Here is a 16565-nt window from a genome sequence, read left to right as displayed (position 1 = left end):
TGGTTTTCAAGATCTCCAATTGTACTAGGGCTAGATCACACCTAAGAGTCTAAATTTTAAACTAATTTTATTCAGTCTAATCAAAAAATTTCTTTGTGGTCATGTGGATCAATGCCAAACTGCAGTTGATCTAAGAGGAGCTTGAGCCTAAGTTCGAAACTCACATTTATGCAACCCTAATTAGGAGAATTTATACAAATTGGATTTTGAAGTCTAAATTTGAAATTCACACCTTATCATGGGTTTAAATTCTAGTTATTATTTGGTGTATATGCTCGTAGTCTATCCGACCCATCCTGCAACCCTAATAGAAGGGACATATATAAACTATCTTAAATTTGTAGGATACATGGTACTTTTGATACACACAAAAGACATGCTAAACAGTGACACATCAAACGTTATTCTAGGGCAATGTGGTAATTACCCATACGATGCTGCAAACGAAAACCATGCCGAGTCCAATGGGACCCTCTCACTTACTTGTGTCACGCTTCTATTCTTCTAATGCATGCGCATTCAGGAGTCCTTTTCATTTCATTTCATTTCATTTTGGGCTTTGATTCCTCCCCTCCTGCTGCTGCTACTCCTACAGTCCTACTATAAATTTTCCCCACCAACCCCCCTCTCCCCTTCCGCCAAGTTTGGCGACGCCGCTAAATTTTTACTCGCCTTCGCATCCCGAAAACAACGTGCCCAACTTCTGCCGAGGCCCTCGATTTTCTCATCCCGGAGGCGATATCTTCGATCGCTCTCTCACTGTCGATCCTCTCCCTCGCTCTCATCTCCACCTCGGAATCGACATACGGCGCCGTGGCCCCCGTCGTCTTCTTCCTCTCCTCACCTTTTTCCCGCTAAGATCCCTCCGAGCTCCCTCTCTGGCCCTCGGTCTCATCGCTCGCTTCGGGGTTCTGGAGGACGAGTCCGATTCGCTATAAAAGGTGAGATCTTGCGGCCTCTCCGGCTCGATCAAGCTCGCTTTGTGTCGGGTTCTCCGCTTTCCTGGCTTTCTTTGCTTGTACGGTGGTCTTTTTTCTTGATTTCTTTGTATTGTTCGCTGTGTGCGCGATTTCTATCCTGAATAGGGAGGAATCTTGTGTTGTTGGGTTTCGATGTTTTTGTTCCTTTGGGTGTTGTGTCGTGTTCAGCAGCATTCAGAGCTTTAAATTTACTGGGATCTGAGATGGAGTTTTGATTTGCATATTAGCTCAGAAATCGTCTAGCAAATTTTTATGTGGAGCCATTTTTTTACTGGGTTTGTGGTTTTCATCTTCCTTTCTCTGGGACCTTGTAGTGTATCACCTTTTCCTTGCTTTTCTTTATATAGTTTTAAAGCATATTTATCATTCAGTTTGTTGCGTGTGATCGAGTTCGCAGTTAATTGGCGAAAATATTGGTGTAACGAATCTGTTCAATGGTAGGTTATAGTTTCTTTTAATATATCTTCTCTAAACTTAAGTAAATTATCCTTCATATGTAAAATGCAATATCAGCTGCGATTATGAGCTGATTTTACTATGATCTTTGTGGTTTTCTTTCCTTGTTTCATCCATGTATCCGTTCCGTCGTATCTGTTTTCGGAAACCCTGTTTCTGAATTTCTGTTCCTTTTTTCTTATGGTAGCAGGTTTCTTGTCACTCTCCTGTAATGTAACCTCTTGTACAAAAGCTTCCTTTTGCAACAAAAGCAGGGTGGCAGCTTGCCTCCATTATCATCAAAAAAAAGAAAAAGATCTTTGTAGTTTGCTTATGTGACTAAACTGCACAGCAAGAAAGAAAAATAGAAGCTAAATGATTTTTTACTGATAGTTCTTTTTTTTTTCTGAAGTAATTAATCATTTAACGTTCATATCTATGGTCTTATGTCTGTATGAATTAGATTAGAATGGCTGCCACCACATCTCATCAGGCCATTGGGTCCGCCCGTGAATGTCACAGCAGCTTTGGCTCTCAGAATGGAATTAGAAAGTTGTCGGTGAAGATGGTTTCTAAGGTTTTCGGTGTTGATTTACGGCTGATTTCAAGGAAAAATTGCTGCTCCAAGAGCTGGAAATTGGGTGTAATCCATGCATCTAGATCACATTCTTCAGTAGTTGATCCAGTTCAAATACCATCAAAGAATAACTCTAGCAATTCAAAGAAAAAATCAGGTAAGTCTTTTTCATCTGCAGCTTTTGTTACACATTGGAAACCCTCAAGATTGTAAGTAAGATATTATGTCTATTGATTATGTGGCATTCGTCTCAAATATTACAAGAATGAGTTGAATTTACTGGATTTTTTTTAAAACAAATATTTACAGAGCTTGTTTCAAAGTTCTCCCACGCAAAAAGGATATTATCAGCTAGTGCAATTACAACCATATCCATTCTCTTGATTATAGGCTGTTTATAATGTTTTGCCCCTTTGAATGCTGAACCTGATTCCTTTTGAAAAAGACTTATTTATTTTTTCTTCTATTTGCAGATGAAACTGCGCTTATATTGATCCGGCATGGTGAATCTCTATGGAATGAGAAAAATTTGTTTACGGGTTGTGTTGATGTACCCTTGACTCAAAAGGGTGTGGAGGAGGCAATTGAAGCAGGTAAAAGAATATGCAATATACCTGTTGACATGATCTACACGTCTGCCTTGATTCGTGCTCAGATGACTGCCATGCTTGCCATGACACAGCATCGCCGGAAGAAGGTTCCCTTTTATTGCTATATTCTTTACTTTGATGGTCATGCTAAGGATCTTCCTTCTTGCATGGTCATGTTATGTATCCTTCATAACATGACTAATGAAGAACTACAAATTTACTTAGTTTGTCACCTTATGGTATGTTGAGTTTATTTTACTCTTGCATCTATCTTGATTTACAGGTTCCAATTTTCATGCACAATGAGAGTGAGCAGGCCCAGAGATGGAGCCAGATCTATAGTGAGGAAACAAAGAAACAATCTATTCCAGTGATAGCTGATTGGCAATTGAATGAGAGAATGTAATGACTTCTTCATTTTTTTAATGAATGTTTCTTTACTTGAAGCAATGCTAACTTTATTATGATAATAATTTTTGTTTTGCCATATCAACTACTCTTTCTTCTAGGTATGGTGAGTTACAGGGTCTCAACAAGCAAGAAACAGCAGATCGATTTGGGAAAGAGAAAGTTCATGAGTGGCGTCGCAGTTATGACATCCCTCCTCCGAATGGAGAGAGCTTAAAGATGTGTGCTCAAAGAGCTGTTGCTTATTTCAAAGAGCAGGTAGGAATCCTTGATTTACTAATTTCATTGTAAACAGTTTTATGTGTTGGCTGGTGCATGTTGCTGATAATTTTTCTGTCTTATGCTGTTCCAGATTTATCCTATTTCTTTGTAAAAAAATGGATTCGATTAATAAGTGCCTATTTCTGAGCAAGTTTCAGTAATGGCATTTTTCTGTTACAACAGACCCAAATTGAAACCATTATTGTCTGTTATAATGGCCATTACTTGCCCATCCTGTGCGATTTGTGGTTATTGAACACAATCTGTTACGACAACCATTATAGCAGAAAATGGTGGACAGTATTAGAAAAATAAATCTTGTTCTCCATATCACTGTTCACTAGATAAAGACATTTTTTTAGGTGCTCGAAACATTTTTCTGGAGGTAAGTTTTTAAAAAAACGAATTTTGAAAAGAAAAGAAATACTAATTTATTAATTGAACAGTGCAAATGCTAAATAATGGCTGTTATTTGTATTACGGGCTGTTATAATACTAAATAAAGTAATAAACTGTTATGACAGACATTGTCTATTTTCTCATTATGTATGTATAACTTCAAGAAGGGAACTGTTATAATGGCCATTATTTTAAATTATGCTTCTGAGAGCTTGTAAGATATTTCGCATTTGTTACCTAAATGTATGATTAATGGTTTCATTGTTGGATAATATGTTAATTAATGTTTCAAAACTCAAATATATCTGTTTATCTTTGTCACCAGATATGCTACATATAAATACATTTTACTTGGTTAAGAATTTTACTGACCTGTTTATACCTCAAGACAAATGAAAGTGCAGCAGCAGAACCTTTTGGATGGCATTTACTCTTTGTTTTCTTTTTTGTATTATGTAGATCTTGTTGACAGCAAGTTACAATGCCCCTCTCCTGAGCGGCAAAAGTCTGGCTGTTTCGCCTTCAACAAGTACATAGTTCTCATCAATTAACTTATTTAAACTTTCCCTTATTAACTAGGATTGCATTTTTACTCTTCTATACAATAAGCCCGCTCTGCAACTATAAGTTCTATGAGTAATTTTATAGTTGCAGTTCCACACAGTCATGAAATCTCAGTTTTAATGAACAAGGCCTGACACACTGTCCCTCCTTGCTAGCTTACACTGGCCAAAATAGTCAAAGCCACATAATCTGTACTGTACTGGAGACCAAAAGCCTCACAATGAAACCCTGAGTCCTTTGAGCAAGTTAAAACAAGGAAAGATATAGGAACAAGTTCAAAGTTATCCACTATGCATTTTCAAAGGATCAAAGCTTACTTCTCTAGATTTATGTGTTTATTATCTCATGTCTTGACATTCAAATGTACCTTTATTGTCTGTCCCTTGACAAAAGATTGGTCAATCTTTTTGATATTTTCTAGTGAAACAGGTCTAGAATAGTCTTTGTCTAATCTGTTTAGCGTTAAAATACCAGTTATTCTACTCAAACCTCTGACCACTGAAATGGATTGCGTGACAGATTGAACCTCGACTTTTGAGTGGGAAAAAATGTGATGATTGCTGCACATGGGAATTCACTGAGGTCTATTATTATGTACCTTGACAAGCTGACTTCTCAAGAGGTCTGCATGTGTCTTATTTATGTTGGGACATTTGCTAATATCAAGATTCCAGATTTTTTAATGCATTGATTTGCATATAAAGTTCAAACTGGAAAATGAAATTATTCTCCCCACAGGTAATCAACCTTGAGTTGTCAACTGGCATTCCTATGCTCTATATATTCAAAGATGGAAAGTTCATCAGGAGAGGGAGTCCTGTAGGACCTTCCGAGGCTGGCGTTTATGCTTATACTAGGGTATGCAACTTCCATTTTCTTCTTTTGAACATTGATTTTTTAGCCCATCTCTTAAACTCAGTAAATGATATTTATTCTTCTTTTAAACATGATTTTGTTATGGTATCCAATATGAGTATAATAATAGATCATATGTTATGCGGTGTTCATGGACAACAAAAAAAAAATAGAGTGGGAAAGATGTACTCAAGTGTTATTTTACACAGGGAGAATGATGATTATTTTGAGTAATTGCAGCATGATTGGCTATTTCTCTTTTTTAAATTTGGATTGGGCTTTCCAAAATTTGGGACTTCAGGCCCTTTTTTTCTTTCTTTCGTCATGAATGAACTTGACTGCTGATGTTTTGGAGGACCCACTATGTGTGCTCCATGCAAATTATTAATGAGGCATGTTCAGATATGGTTCCCCCCTCCACTTTTTTGGGTTCAAGGAAGAAAGATTTGGAGGATAAAGGTCTAAAAGTTATAAGAGTTGTCCAAATGCAAGGCTGTTAGGAAAAGAACTTGATAAGGCACTGGTTGATGGTGACTGTAATTGGTATTTCATAGTTGGTGAAGTTGATGGCCCCACGGTGTAGGCATGCTCAGATACATGGAAGGGTTTGAAAAGAGTGAGGGAATAGAGTAAGTTACCAATCAACTTAAACCGAAGTTGTGAAGGTTTATGGAGCTGATTCCAAATGTGTAACGCCATGCTTGTTCTGTATTTAGATTTTGCTCAATGAATATTTGCTCCGATTATGTACTCAGGAATCAATGATTTAGGGACAAAGATGGGATAGTTTGGTCAAGGGAAAGACTAAGGCTCAAACCTATACAGGTAACCTGCCCAGGTTTTTTGGCCTAAACACCTAATCAATTGAAAATTGGTTTTGGTTGGCTTGGCTGTATGTTTTATTTTACCATTTGGAATAGGTAATTCAAGTCTTGTTTGGCTATCCACCCTGTTTTAAATTATTTTATAGGATTTTTTCCAGGTGTTTTAAGGTTAATAATGGGTGGTGGTGATTTTAATGTAGGTGTTGGGTATTGGCCTGAACTTGGTATATGGAAACAAGGTTTCTAGGTTGTTTGTTTGTTATCAATGTTGTCTGTCTATTCTTTTGCCAAATACAGATTGTTTTCAAGGAGATATTTTCTTGTATGATCAAGAACTGGGAGTGTTGCTGATGCTGGTCCAAATTCAGAATGATGTTGAGGGTTGATTTTAGATTGCAAGTTAGTTACATAGAACATGTCAGACTTCAAAATATCCCCAAACTTGATATTTAGGCATTCTCTGTTTTCACAACATGCCACAACCGGAACTGATTGTGGCTAGGAGTCAAGGCTTAGGAGACCCGAATGGTTGGGATAAAGCTTGACAGTTATGGAAGTAGTCATTGGTAAGAATGGATATGGAAAAGCTTAAATAACATTAAATGTAAGCCTAAATAGGTATTCTTAGTGAATGAGGATTCATAAATTTAACTCCAAATTGTTGGTGCTTGGGATGGGGTCTGATGGTTATGGTTATGTTTTTCAAGAATATTGTTGAAAAGTACTTCTCAAGCTCATGGAGGTGATGCTTTAATGCTGAGTATGAAAGGGATGCAAGGTGATATAATGTCAACGGTATGCTCAAGAAGTTCGACTGGTTACTTGGATAATTGCTCTCAAGCAAAAACTTGAGAAGATTTTTATTATGACTTCACTATTATTGACTAATAAACAGGTTCTAACACCACAAAATTCTGATATACAACTCTCACTTTGCTCCCTCTTTGCACTATCACAGTTGCCAGAGTAATAGGAAAGTTACCTAACAGCTGTGTAAGTTAAGAGCATTTCTCAGACTATAATATTGCATCAATAGGTAATTTTGCATGGGAAACCATTGCTTGTGACATTGTAAAGGATTTCTTAAATGTCATCATTCTTTGGAATAGCTTAGTCTGCTTCAAACGTAAATTTAGACGATAATCATGGCTTTCTACCAGTTTGTGGCAAAATGTATATGTCGTGCACAATGATATGTACGGAATGCAATGAAGATCCTTGACCAAATCATAGTGGCAAAGTGTCCTTGATAGCTATAAAGTTTGTTAAAAATCATCTAGTTTCTCTTCCCCCCTTTGCAGCTGCTGATTGAATACTTGATAACCATTGTTTGTCTTCTTTTTATTATCTTCCTGCTTGCTTATTGTCTGGTAATTGTCTTTTCTTTTTTTTCAAAAAAAAAAAAGATTTCTCGTGCAACATAAAGTAATATTTGCCATGAAAAGGATTGATCCATATCTCAATGGTTTCTGTTATGAATAACAAATGAACACAAACCACACTCGCCATCTTACAAAATGAAAAACCTCTCTTGCATGCAAAGCATTTCTGTAAGCACCGATGAGTTGTTGCTTCTTGGTAATACTTTTCTCCATTTCAGTTTTTCATTCATTTAAATAGGAGGTCATATAATTCTCTGTGTCTCTCAATGCAGAGTTTGGCTCTTTACAGGCAGAAGCTAGATGAGATGTTTCATTGATAGTTTTATTCAGGTACTATCTATTTTCCTTGTACCGTGTAGTATGACCCCATGAATTGGCTTTATATTTAATTCTCTTTGTTTTTCAGATTGATAACGATGGTCTTCCCAGTTAGTGATGGCTTAAGCATCATTTTGTGATATTAGTGGCTTCAATCATATAAGATCAGTTCCATGTGATAGTCGTAGTTTTCGGGTGATGTATAAGAGACTGTCACTGGATTTATTTGTAATGTAGGATCCCTGCATGTATTCATGGGTGGGATCAACAACAATGTTTTGTTACAATTTCCTATACAGAAGCAAGCTATATAATGACAATATGACAAGTATTTGACAAGAGAACCTAGCCCTTTTGTTAGTAATTGCCTCAGATTTCATAGCAGTACCCATGTCAAGGCTGTGTGGTTATCAGCTGGTGGTTTGAATGTTGTGAACATTGAGCTGCTTGGAGAGGGAAAAGTGGTCTTGTGCCGAAGAATTGCAGGTGCCATGGATTATTTTTGTGATGTTTTCGTAGATCTGACTGAAGGAAGTTCTCGACAAAATAGAATAGAGGGATGTGATCTACTATTTTTAAACTACTTACATACCAAAATTAAGAGTGACAATCTGGTTGGGTCAAATAAGATACGAGTTGGGTTAGATACATGATAGATCAAAAGTTTCTCAAACCAAATCTGATTTGTTTATTGAATGGGTCAAAAATATAGATCCAAACCTAACTATTTTATTAAACAGGTAAACTAACTCAATCTATAATGAGTTGAAATAAATTAGACGGGTTAAATGGTTAAGCATTACCTCCCTAACAAAAAATGTGATTTGGAAATCCTAGCCTATGCATCAAATGATCAAATACATAAAATTAAATAATATCTATTTTTTGACTACTTGATGTATAGGCTATGGACCTCAAAATTACTTGATTTTTGGTACTAAAGTAATTTAGAAATAGTAGATCATATTCGATGGTTCATATCATCGTTTTAGGATCCTAATTGTCTAATATAGGCCTAATCGGATCTAAGTGAAGATCCACTCGGGTATAACTAAGTCTAGCTTTCCTCCTAGTTGTGAACCCTAAATACCATATATTCAAGAATTATTATAGATGGATGCGGTCCTCCAATGCTAAAGATTTTTCATTATTTGTACAATTTAATAAATACACTTTCCCTTTGGAAAGAACAAGTCCTCTCCGGGTTATGAACCAAGATATATATATATATATATATATATATATATATATATATATATATATATATATATATATATATATATATATATATATATATATATATATATATATATATATTAATGGAAGTAGTTATAATGGTGAGAGACATGGAGTTTGAAACTGCCAGGTTCACAAACACAGGAGCCTAGAGTTCAGGTTTAATATCAGAATAAAATGGATCCAAAAGACCAAACCCCGCTTGACCCAATTTGTCAAAACTTCAACCATCATGTTCCAACTTGCATGTGGGATCAAGTGTGGGCTCAAGCTTGCCTCAGGCGACCCGACCCGAACCGACCACGAGCAGTAGTTCAGGAAATTATAAGACAATAATGCCCCTATTTCTCCCTCAGAATTACGAAGGCTTAACCTGGGTAGTCAACTTTTTCCCCAATTCGGCAGTAACGTGAAGGAGAAAGGGCGCGGCCATGGGGGCCGAAACCCTAGATCTCCCCGCCCCTCGACTTGAAACCCTAGCCACGGATCGATCCGATGAGCATGATCTCTCCCCTTCTCGGCTATTCGTAGACGCAAGACCCTTCCACGCGGGAGATGGCGACGTGGAGAACCGCGCTCCCGCTCCTCCTCGTCGCCGCCCTGGTAACCGTGGAAGACATGATCTCGACGCCGTCGTGCGAGATCTCCGGCCAAGCAGGCGGAGATTCGAGCCACCCGGATGGTCTCAAGGTGATGATGGTGGCTGATCTTCTCTTGCAGGGATCGGACGCGGGGTTCGCCGACGTCTACTTTAGGGATCTCTTCATATCCAAATTCTTCAAGGTAATTCTCATTCCTATCGCTTTAGTATGTTTAATTTCTATCAAATTGCTCTTCTTTTGAATTCTAGAGCTAGGGCTTGACTTATAAGCCCATTTTTAGCATTAGGGTTTTGTGGAATGTTCGTGGATAGAGGAAAAAAGCATTAAGAACTCTCCAAATCACTCAAGCTTGAAATTTTATATCTTGAATCGCCCACGTGAAGCATAAAGTTTGAAACTTTTGATTTATTTTTTTTCCTGCCCGGCGGCACCTAAACTGAAATTATAGATGTTGATCTACATGTCGAGCAGAAATCTTTTGAGAGGTTTAAGCCTGATATGCTTCTAGTATTGGGTGATATTTCTGCAAGAGGATCAGAGCTGACGAAGAGCAAGTGGTCAACTGTGCTGCAGCAGTTTGAGAGTATGCTAGGTTCTTTTGTGGGGCTTCCTCTTCATATTGTTTTGGGTGACAGAGATGTTGGGAAATGCAATAAGTTAGATGAAAAGTTAGTTAGTCAGATAGCAAGTCATTTGCCAGAGCTGGACTCAGCTGGTTGCAGTGCTTTTGAGATCGGCGACGTCAGTTTTGTTTCTCTTAATGCTGTAGCTTTGCTTTGCAGCAACAATGCATTACGCCTCAGTGTCGAGAAGGCTATAGAGAGAGGAAGTGTTGATTTACGAACCCAAATGAAGGATGCAACAGGAGAAGCTGCTGAGCCTAATGCGGAAAGAGCACGTTTCAGTTTTATTCCCTGGAGAGATAATGACATGGCATCAGGTTCTGGACCTGTTCTTTTACTTCACTTTCCTCTTCACCGGAAAATAAGAAGCAACAGCGGGATGATCAAAGTTGTTGAAGAAGATCTTTGGCGTGATATTTCTGAGGATTTAAGAAGCTCTGAAGATAGGTATTATGATGTTGTGATTTTTTTTTGCATCAACCTATCAACATATTGTATTCAATCTTGTTATTGATATCATGAGAAATTAAATTTTGCATGGATTTATATACATATGGATATATTCCCCTGATGACGTTTATACGATAATTTTGTAATGACCTGTGATTGATTTCCTAATGACATGATAAACAAACAAGAGAGAGTATCTGGCAACACATGGTAGAAGGGATTGACACGATTTATATCTCTGTACATGTTAAATTTCTGGAGAAATATGTTCCCAGGACATCACATGACAATCCATAAGATGTTTCCTCTTTGTAAAATTGTAATTTTCACATTTTTGTAAATGCCATTAGAATTGTATTTTTGTTGTATTAGGTGTGTTCATTTCTAGCTGTTTCTTTTCCTCTCAAGCAACCAAGTGTTCGTGACTGATTACACAATAATATGTATATTTTTTATGTCTAACGTTTATAATTTTGAAGACCTTAGTAAAATCAATTGTAGCACATTGGAAACAAGTTTGTTTGGACCTATCATCTGAGATTGAGTTTGGCATATATTGAATAATCTGGTTGCAAATGGCATTTTTTCAGTTATTATTCCATGTTTTACTTGTTTATAAGACCTGCCTTTGTTGTGTCACTAAGGATTATTTTCTTTTGTGTATATAATTTTATTGGCTCCCAATAAATAATTCCTACTTGGATTTTAGGACTTAACTTAAAGACAGGTTCAAAGATATCTGCATAATGTTTATTTGTGATCTCAGTTAAAACCATAAATAGAATGGGAAATTCATATATATATATATATTATATATTATTATATTGTTGTAATATATATTATAAATATATTGTTCAATTGTGTAACACCCTAGTCAAAGAAAGATCCTTAGAATTTGATGGTCAAGCAAGATCCAACAGCCATGCCAAAGTAGTGCTCTTGACAAATACCCTTTTTCATTTGGTTGTTAGTGCAATGGAAGGGTAGGGATGCAGGGGGGTCGGTCTTAGGATGAACTGGCATGAAGCTGAAATAGCATATCCATGCTACTTTTTAAAGTTTTTTGGCCAAGGTTTATAGAATAATAGTCTGGAGTTGGGAGACCAGCAGATTTTTTTTTAATATATTCATAAGTATTTCTAGAGGGGATCTGATAATCCTGAGGTACTCAGAATACATCAAACAAACCCTAAGGGCCTAACTATTTTTTCTGGGCAATTGTTTAGGTAAAATTTTCATTTAGAATTACCCTTGGAACCAGGGATTGAACATGGATAAGAAACATGCTCTTTGCATCTTGGAGGGCAATCCTATTGTTCATGTGGTGTCAATTTTATGTGGACTATATGGTATTGTCTTCTACACTGGAAGGTTCACATGATTGCTCATTGCAATGCAAGAGCTTGCCTGTTTGTTTGGGTAGAACACAATGACCTTATCTTAGACTTAATGATCATTTTGGTGTGTCATTTTTAGTGCAATTTGGTGGGAGACATAGTACAAGAATTAGAATGTTTTTTGAAGGACCTAGGAACCTAGGACTCTCTTTCGTTTTGAGAGTTTGTTCCTGCAGATGGTTTGCATATCTTTTTTCTTTTTCTTTGCTTTACCTATTTTCTCTTACATGGGTTTGTTTGTTGGTTAGCTTTGACCATATCAGCATGTTGAAGACTGTTTCATATCCTTTGTTTGTTTTACTTCTCTAACCAAAATAGAAATCAATGTTTTATCATACATCTAAATTTGAAAATAATGATGGTGTTGCCAATATAATAGGCATTGGTAAGAGAAGCATAGTTATTTTGTTAGCATTGTTTGGAAACAAATGAAAAATTTACAATGATCCAAAAAATTAAGTTATGCTGTGTGGATTAGAGTATTCAGTATAAAAGTGAAGTGCTCATAAATGAGTGTGGCCAACTTAAAGATGCTGGGTGGACGCATTGTGAGGGGTGGATGAATAAGACTAGGAAGTAGGAAGTTAAGGAGCATCATTATTAGTAAGTTAGTGTTAAAGAACTGTGTAAGATGGCTTTGCCATGTTAACAAAGACTCGACCATCCTAACAGTGGGGGCACAGAATATTGATTTCAGGTTGTAGACTGTTGAAAGAAGAGGAAGAGTCTTAAAAGTTTTGATGAAAATGGCAAAAAATATTTCGAAGAAGCTTAGGATGATGGAAAATGGGAAGACAGTATTCATAAAATTATGGATCATCATCTTGATCATTTCAAGTTGTAATCAAGATAACTAAAAGATCTTAGTGAATCGCTGCTGCTGAAAAACCATGACTAGATGATGAATGAGGGTGTATAATCATGGTTTCATTTTGTACTTCCGTTCAAGTTAGCCTCATACTAATAATAGTAAAATTGTTTGTGTTACCATTCTCATTCTATTTAACTTCCAAATTGTTGTCATGATGTCATATAGAAAATGCGGATACTAACTGACATGATCTACATTCTCAGTGAAGGTTCTTGTTTGTAAGACTTTTATCAAAATTAACATGCATGATCTTTATACCTGTATATTCATACTTCAGTGTGTGTGTGTGTGATATCGGAAAAATGAACAATATGTTCTTACTATAAAACTTTCTTTTAATATTGACACCATGTACTAAATTGTATTTACTTATTCGTAATTTTTCTTATGTGTTATTTCATTTTTTTTCTTTTGGCAGGGACGTGGATTTGGGACCATGTGAGTTCAAGCATACTCTTCCTCTAAATGCAACTGAATATATCTTTCAGGCTCTTAAGCCAAGGTTCGTAATCTAAATTTGGTTTTCTTTCAATGCTTTGAAACTGCATAAGAATTTTAAAATATATATAATTAGTGATACCAATGAAGTTTCTGTCATATTATATGATCCCTATGTGTTCATCGATTTTCAAGGTAGATAAGAGTTTGTGTCTGACATCATGCTGGCAGGATAAGCCACAACATGCACATTACATTTCTGGAATGAAATTTTCTTTAACATTGTCTTTATATGCCCATATGGCTTTTTTAACAGCATGAGTAAAACCAGGAGAACACATTTGATTTTGTTTAATTTCTCTAATTTTTTTTGGCACCATTAAAGAATGAAAGAAAAAGAAAATTAATCGTTAACTCGCCTTTTGCAGGATGGTGTTCAGTGCTCATGCCCATAGATTTTGTGACCATGAACATAGTGATGGGACACGTGAGGTGACCATCCCAGCCATGACATGGGCTGCTAGAGGGAAGCCTGGATTTGTTGTTGTCACTTTCGGACAGAACAAAGCAGTGACTGTGAACCAATGTTCTGTGGCTACGGAATCACAAGTAACGATGGCTTATATGTTTATATTCATCTTGTCAATAGCAACAATACTGGTGATGAGGTGGTCACATTTTTAACATAGATGCCAAACCCACAAATTTGCCTCTACTTTCTGATTGCACATTTCAAAGAATGTCTTGAGATATTGATCACTATACTTCAATTGTCTTGCAGCTTCACTGTTTTCTGTATTAAGATTATTGGTGGAATTTTGTGAAAGGGCCTTCTTGATAATGCAGGATTCGAGGAAAGGAAAGAAGTTTGTAACATGTTTAAACATATGTACTATTTCATCTTGATAAAGAAAGAGTCCGATCAGCACCTCAGAGTTCCCATTTAAAGCATCAAAAAGGAAGATGAGGGAATGTGAAATTACTTGAGTTACTGATGAAGATAATTTTTTCATAAATAGCATCTAACTATTCTGTGGTTGTGAAACTGGCTGAACTTTGAAACTGACTTTTGCAGTTGCTTCTCTCTCCTGGATTCTATTGCTGTGTCAATGGTACACTAGTGTGGGAGATGCAGGTGTGACTAATTATCTAGGCAAGGAATCAAGAATATGAAGTCTGAATGCCACTTTGTTGTCCGACTAAAAGTCTCTATTTTTTGTCTTCTTCATGCTGGACTGTGAGAATTAGTCGATCTTCCCTGCCACTCTACAGTAATCATTGAATGGAAACTTTGTGATTTAGTATTCAGCAGGTGGGTTCTAATACCGAGTTACTTTATTTTAGGGTGTGGATTCTCCTTGCATGGCAATTATGATAGCAGCTTCCAGCTTTTCAGCAACCAGCAAGGACTCTCCTGGATTCATTATTTTGTTCTTTTCTTATTTAATTTGGCTCTGACTTGGGCATTGTCAGATCGAATGGCCCTCTTCACGAGAGATTCTAGGTGATAACGGCATTAGTGATGTAAACATGTCCTTCATCAAAGAAAAAGTTGCCGAAGGAGTGTTGTGGGAAGACTGGTTGAAAATGGAGAATAGGATGTGTTGAGATATTGATGTTTGGCTTGTTCTTGCCTTTTTTCGGGTTGCTTCAAAGAAAGTGACGTTCCATGTACAACATAGCCGAGTGTATAAATTGGGCCGTTGGGCCTCTCTATGCTTCAGGCTGTTCGGGGTTAGCATTCACGGGCTCTTTGAATTGCCATCCAGCTCACAACTAAGAAAAATGAAGCTGATCGCTTATGCTTTGCTGGTATATATAATTCTTTGGTCTCTGATCTTTGAAGCATCTAGCTTAACGTTCACTGTCTTGGTATCGGATTTTGTATTGGTGCCATACTAGCACAGTGTCTGATTCGGGCCGGCATGGCGAATCATGATCTAGTTATTGAGTTATCCAAAGGATCAAGTAACCAGGCATAGCCTTAATGTTCATGCTTCAAATTTCCTGAGTTTACTTGCCTATATTGTTTAGAGTTTTGTCAGAGAGCTAGAGAACCGTCTGAGTCAAGGTATTTTCACCTCGTACATCTGACACGAAATACCCTTCTTTAATCTTATTTACCGATTTTCGAAAATTAAAATGGCTTTCTCAGCAAATGGTCAATTATGGTTGCAGCAAGTTTTTAACGTGTGTTCCTTGGTAAATGAAATATGTACTATTACTTCAAGCGCTTATTTGGGATGATATGGAGTGTGAGAAAGCATTGGAAACATGTTGTAACTTGGAAGGCTGCCACCAAGTGGAGTACTCAAAACCAGAAATTTAACATGGTGGATACATAGTCGTGACTGCAATGTAATAGTTAATTCCTCCATCAACAACAATCTTATGGATATTTCATGGAACTTCAATATAATCAGCTGAATCAAACGTAGTTCAGATATTATCTAAGGGTGGCAATTGGGTTGGATCGGATATAGAATAAATCAAAAATCTATCAACCTGAATCTAATATGTATATTAGATGTGTCAAAAGTTTAAACCTAAACATGACCATTTTGTTAAACAAATATTTATCTTCGAATGACCAAATATCATTGTGTCCTGCTGGGTTCTTCTAGCAGTCTTAAACTCAAGCTGTTATAATGGAGGAGGAGTTGACACGAACATGGCATTGTGTGTGATCCGACAGACACTGTGAACCAATTGAAAGTGGAAAATACATTGATCAGGGTTGCCTCGTCTCGGTTATCAACCAGAGAAGCACTGGCCCAATCAAAACAACTCTTTCCTCCTACAAACAGGGCCAAATCAAAGCCCAGAGTTCGAGACCTCATAAGACCCTTTCAGGCTGGCACTTGTCTTCAATGTCAAGTGTGAGATGAGATCATTCACTCTTTTTGTCTATGGGCAATGTTGTTTTGCAGAAGGTAAGGGCGATATCACAACAGAATGGTAGGTCTAATGGAAGCACCAACGATAGTAGCAGAAGAACACCGAAATGAAGGAAATGAAGCTTTCTAGGTTAACAACCAGATGCATAAGTTGTCTAACCCAGCTTGATCAGATGGTATAAACATAAGAAAGGGAAATGAGAATAGATGCTAAACTTTTACAAAATAGAATTCTAATGTCATCCGATTCTCAGAAGGAATCCAAGAGAGACTAGCTTTAAGTTAGGATTTACATGATTTTGTGCATAAGAAAAGTCCCACATTTTTCAAAATTTAAACCCATCTAAATTAAAAATATAGTAATACGATATATCAAAAAAAACATCCAGAATAAAAATATAATAAAATAATGTACCAAATAAACGTTTAATAAGGTATAATAGTGCTTAATCTATGCT

General features: G+C 36.8%; 2 protein-coding genes across 10 annotated transcripts; both read left to right on the top strand.

Annotated features, from left to right (window-relative positions):
• Window positions 1-606: 606 nt before the first annotated feature.
• Window positions 607-7937, top strand: LOC103707887 (2,3-bisphosphoglycerate-dependent phosphoglycerate mutase 2-like). Its single transcript, XM_008792585.4, is given in 10 exon segments — window positions 607-941; window positions 1884-2149; window positions 2466-2689; window positions 2866-2984; window positions 3092-3248; window positions 4734-4754; window positions 4756-4836; window positions 4953-5072; window positions 7548-7605; window positions 7682-7937. Coding segments are annotated over 8 exon segments (1032 nt in total). The 5' UTR covers window positions 607-941; window position 1884; the 3' UTR covers window positions 7593-7605; window positions 7682-7937.
• Window positions 7938-9202: 1265 nt separating this feature from the next.
• LOC103707888 (metallophosphoesterase 1-like) lies at window positions 9203-15361 on the top strand. 9 transcript variants are annotated; one of them, XR_604209.4, is made up of 6 exons: window positions 9203-9612; window positions 9903-10501; window positions 13191-13274; window positions 13639-13819; window positions 14057-14447; window positions 14555-15361. XR_604209.4 is itself a non-coding variant. In XM_008792588.4 (5 exons), the coding sequence occupies exons 1-5, from the start codon at window positions 9385-9387 to the stop codon at window positions 14114-14116; spliced, it is 1152 nt and encodes a 383-aa protein (XP_008790810.2). In that variant the 5' UTR covers window positions 9203-9384; the 3' UTR covers window positions 14117-15361. The 9 variants fall into 9 exon arrangements, 4 of the variants coding, with proteins under 4 accessions (XP_008790810.2, XP_038990189.1, XP_008790811.2 ...); XR_604211.4 differs by having other exon boundaries at window positions 14057-14522; window positions 14684-15361; XR_005515146.1 differs by having other exon boundaries at window positions 13639-13878; window positions 14057-14522; window positions 14684-15361.
• Window positions 15362-16565: the final 1204 nt, after the last annotated feature.

This window comes from Phoenix dactylifera, chromosome 15 (assembly GCF_009389715.1).
Source record: "Phoenix dactylifera cultivar Barhee BC4 chromosome 15, palm_55x_up_171113_PBpolish2nd_filt_p, whole genome shotgun sequence".
NCBI lineage: Eukaryota > Viridiplantae > Streptophyta > Magnoliopsida > Arecales > Arecaceae > Phoenix > Phoenix dactylifera.
This window is presented reverse-complemented; position numbering and strand designations above follow the sequence as displayed.

Bases quoted from the DNA above. Each gene is read 5' to 3' on its own strand.
- LOC103707888 (XM_008792586.4), top strand. From the start codon at position 9,385: ATGGCGACGTGGAGAACCGCGCTCCCGCTCCTCCTCGTCGCCGCCCTG. The intron at 9,613-9,902 runs GTAATTCTCATT...CATGTCGAGCAG, and splicing joins TCATATCCAAATTCTTCAAG to AAATCTTTTGAGAGGTTTAA. The intron at 10,502-13,190 runs GTATTATGATGT...TTCTTTTGGCAG, and splicing joins TTAAGAAGCTCTGAAGATAG to GGACGTGGATTTGGGACCAT.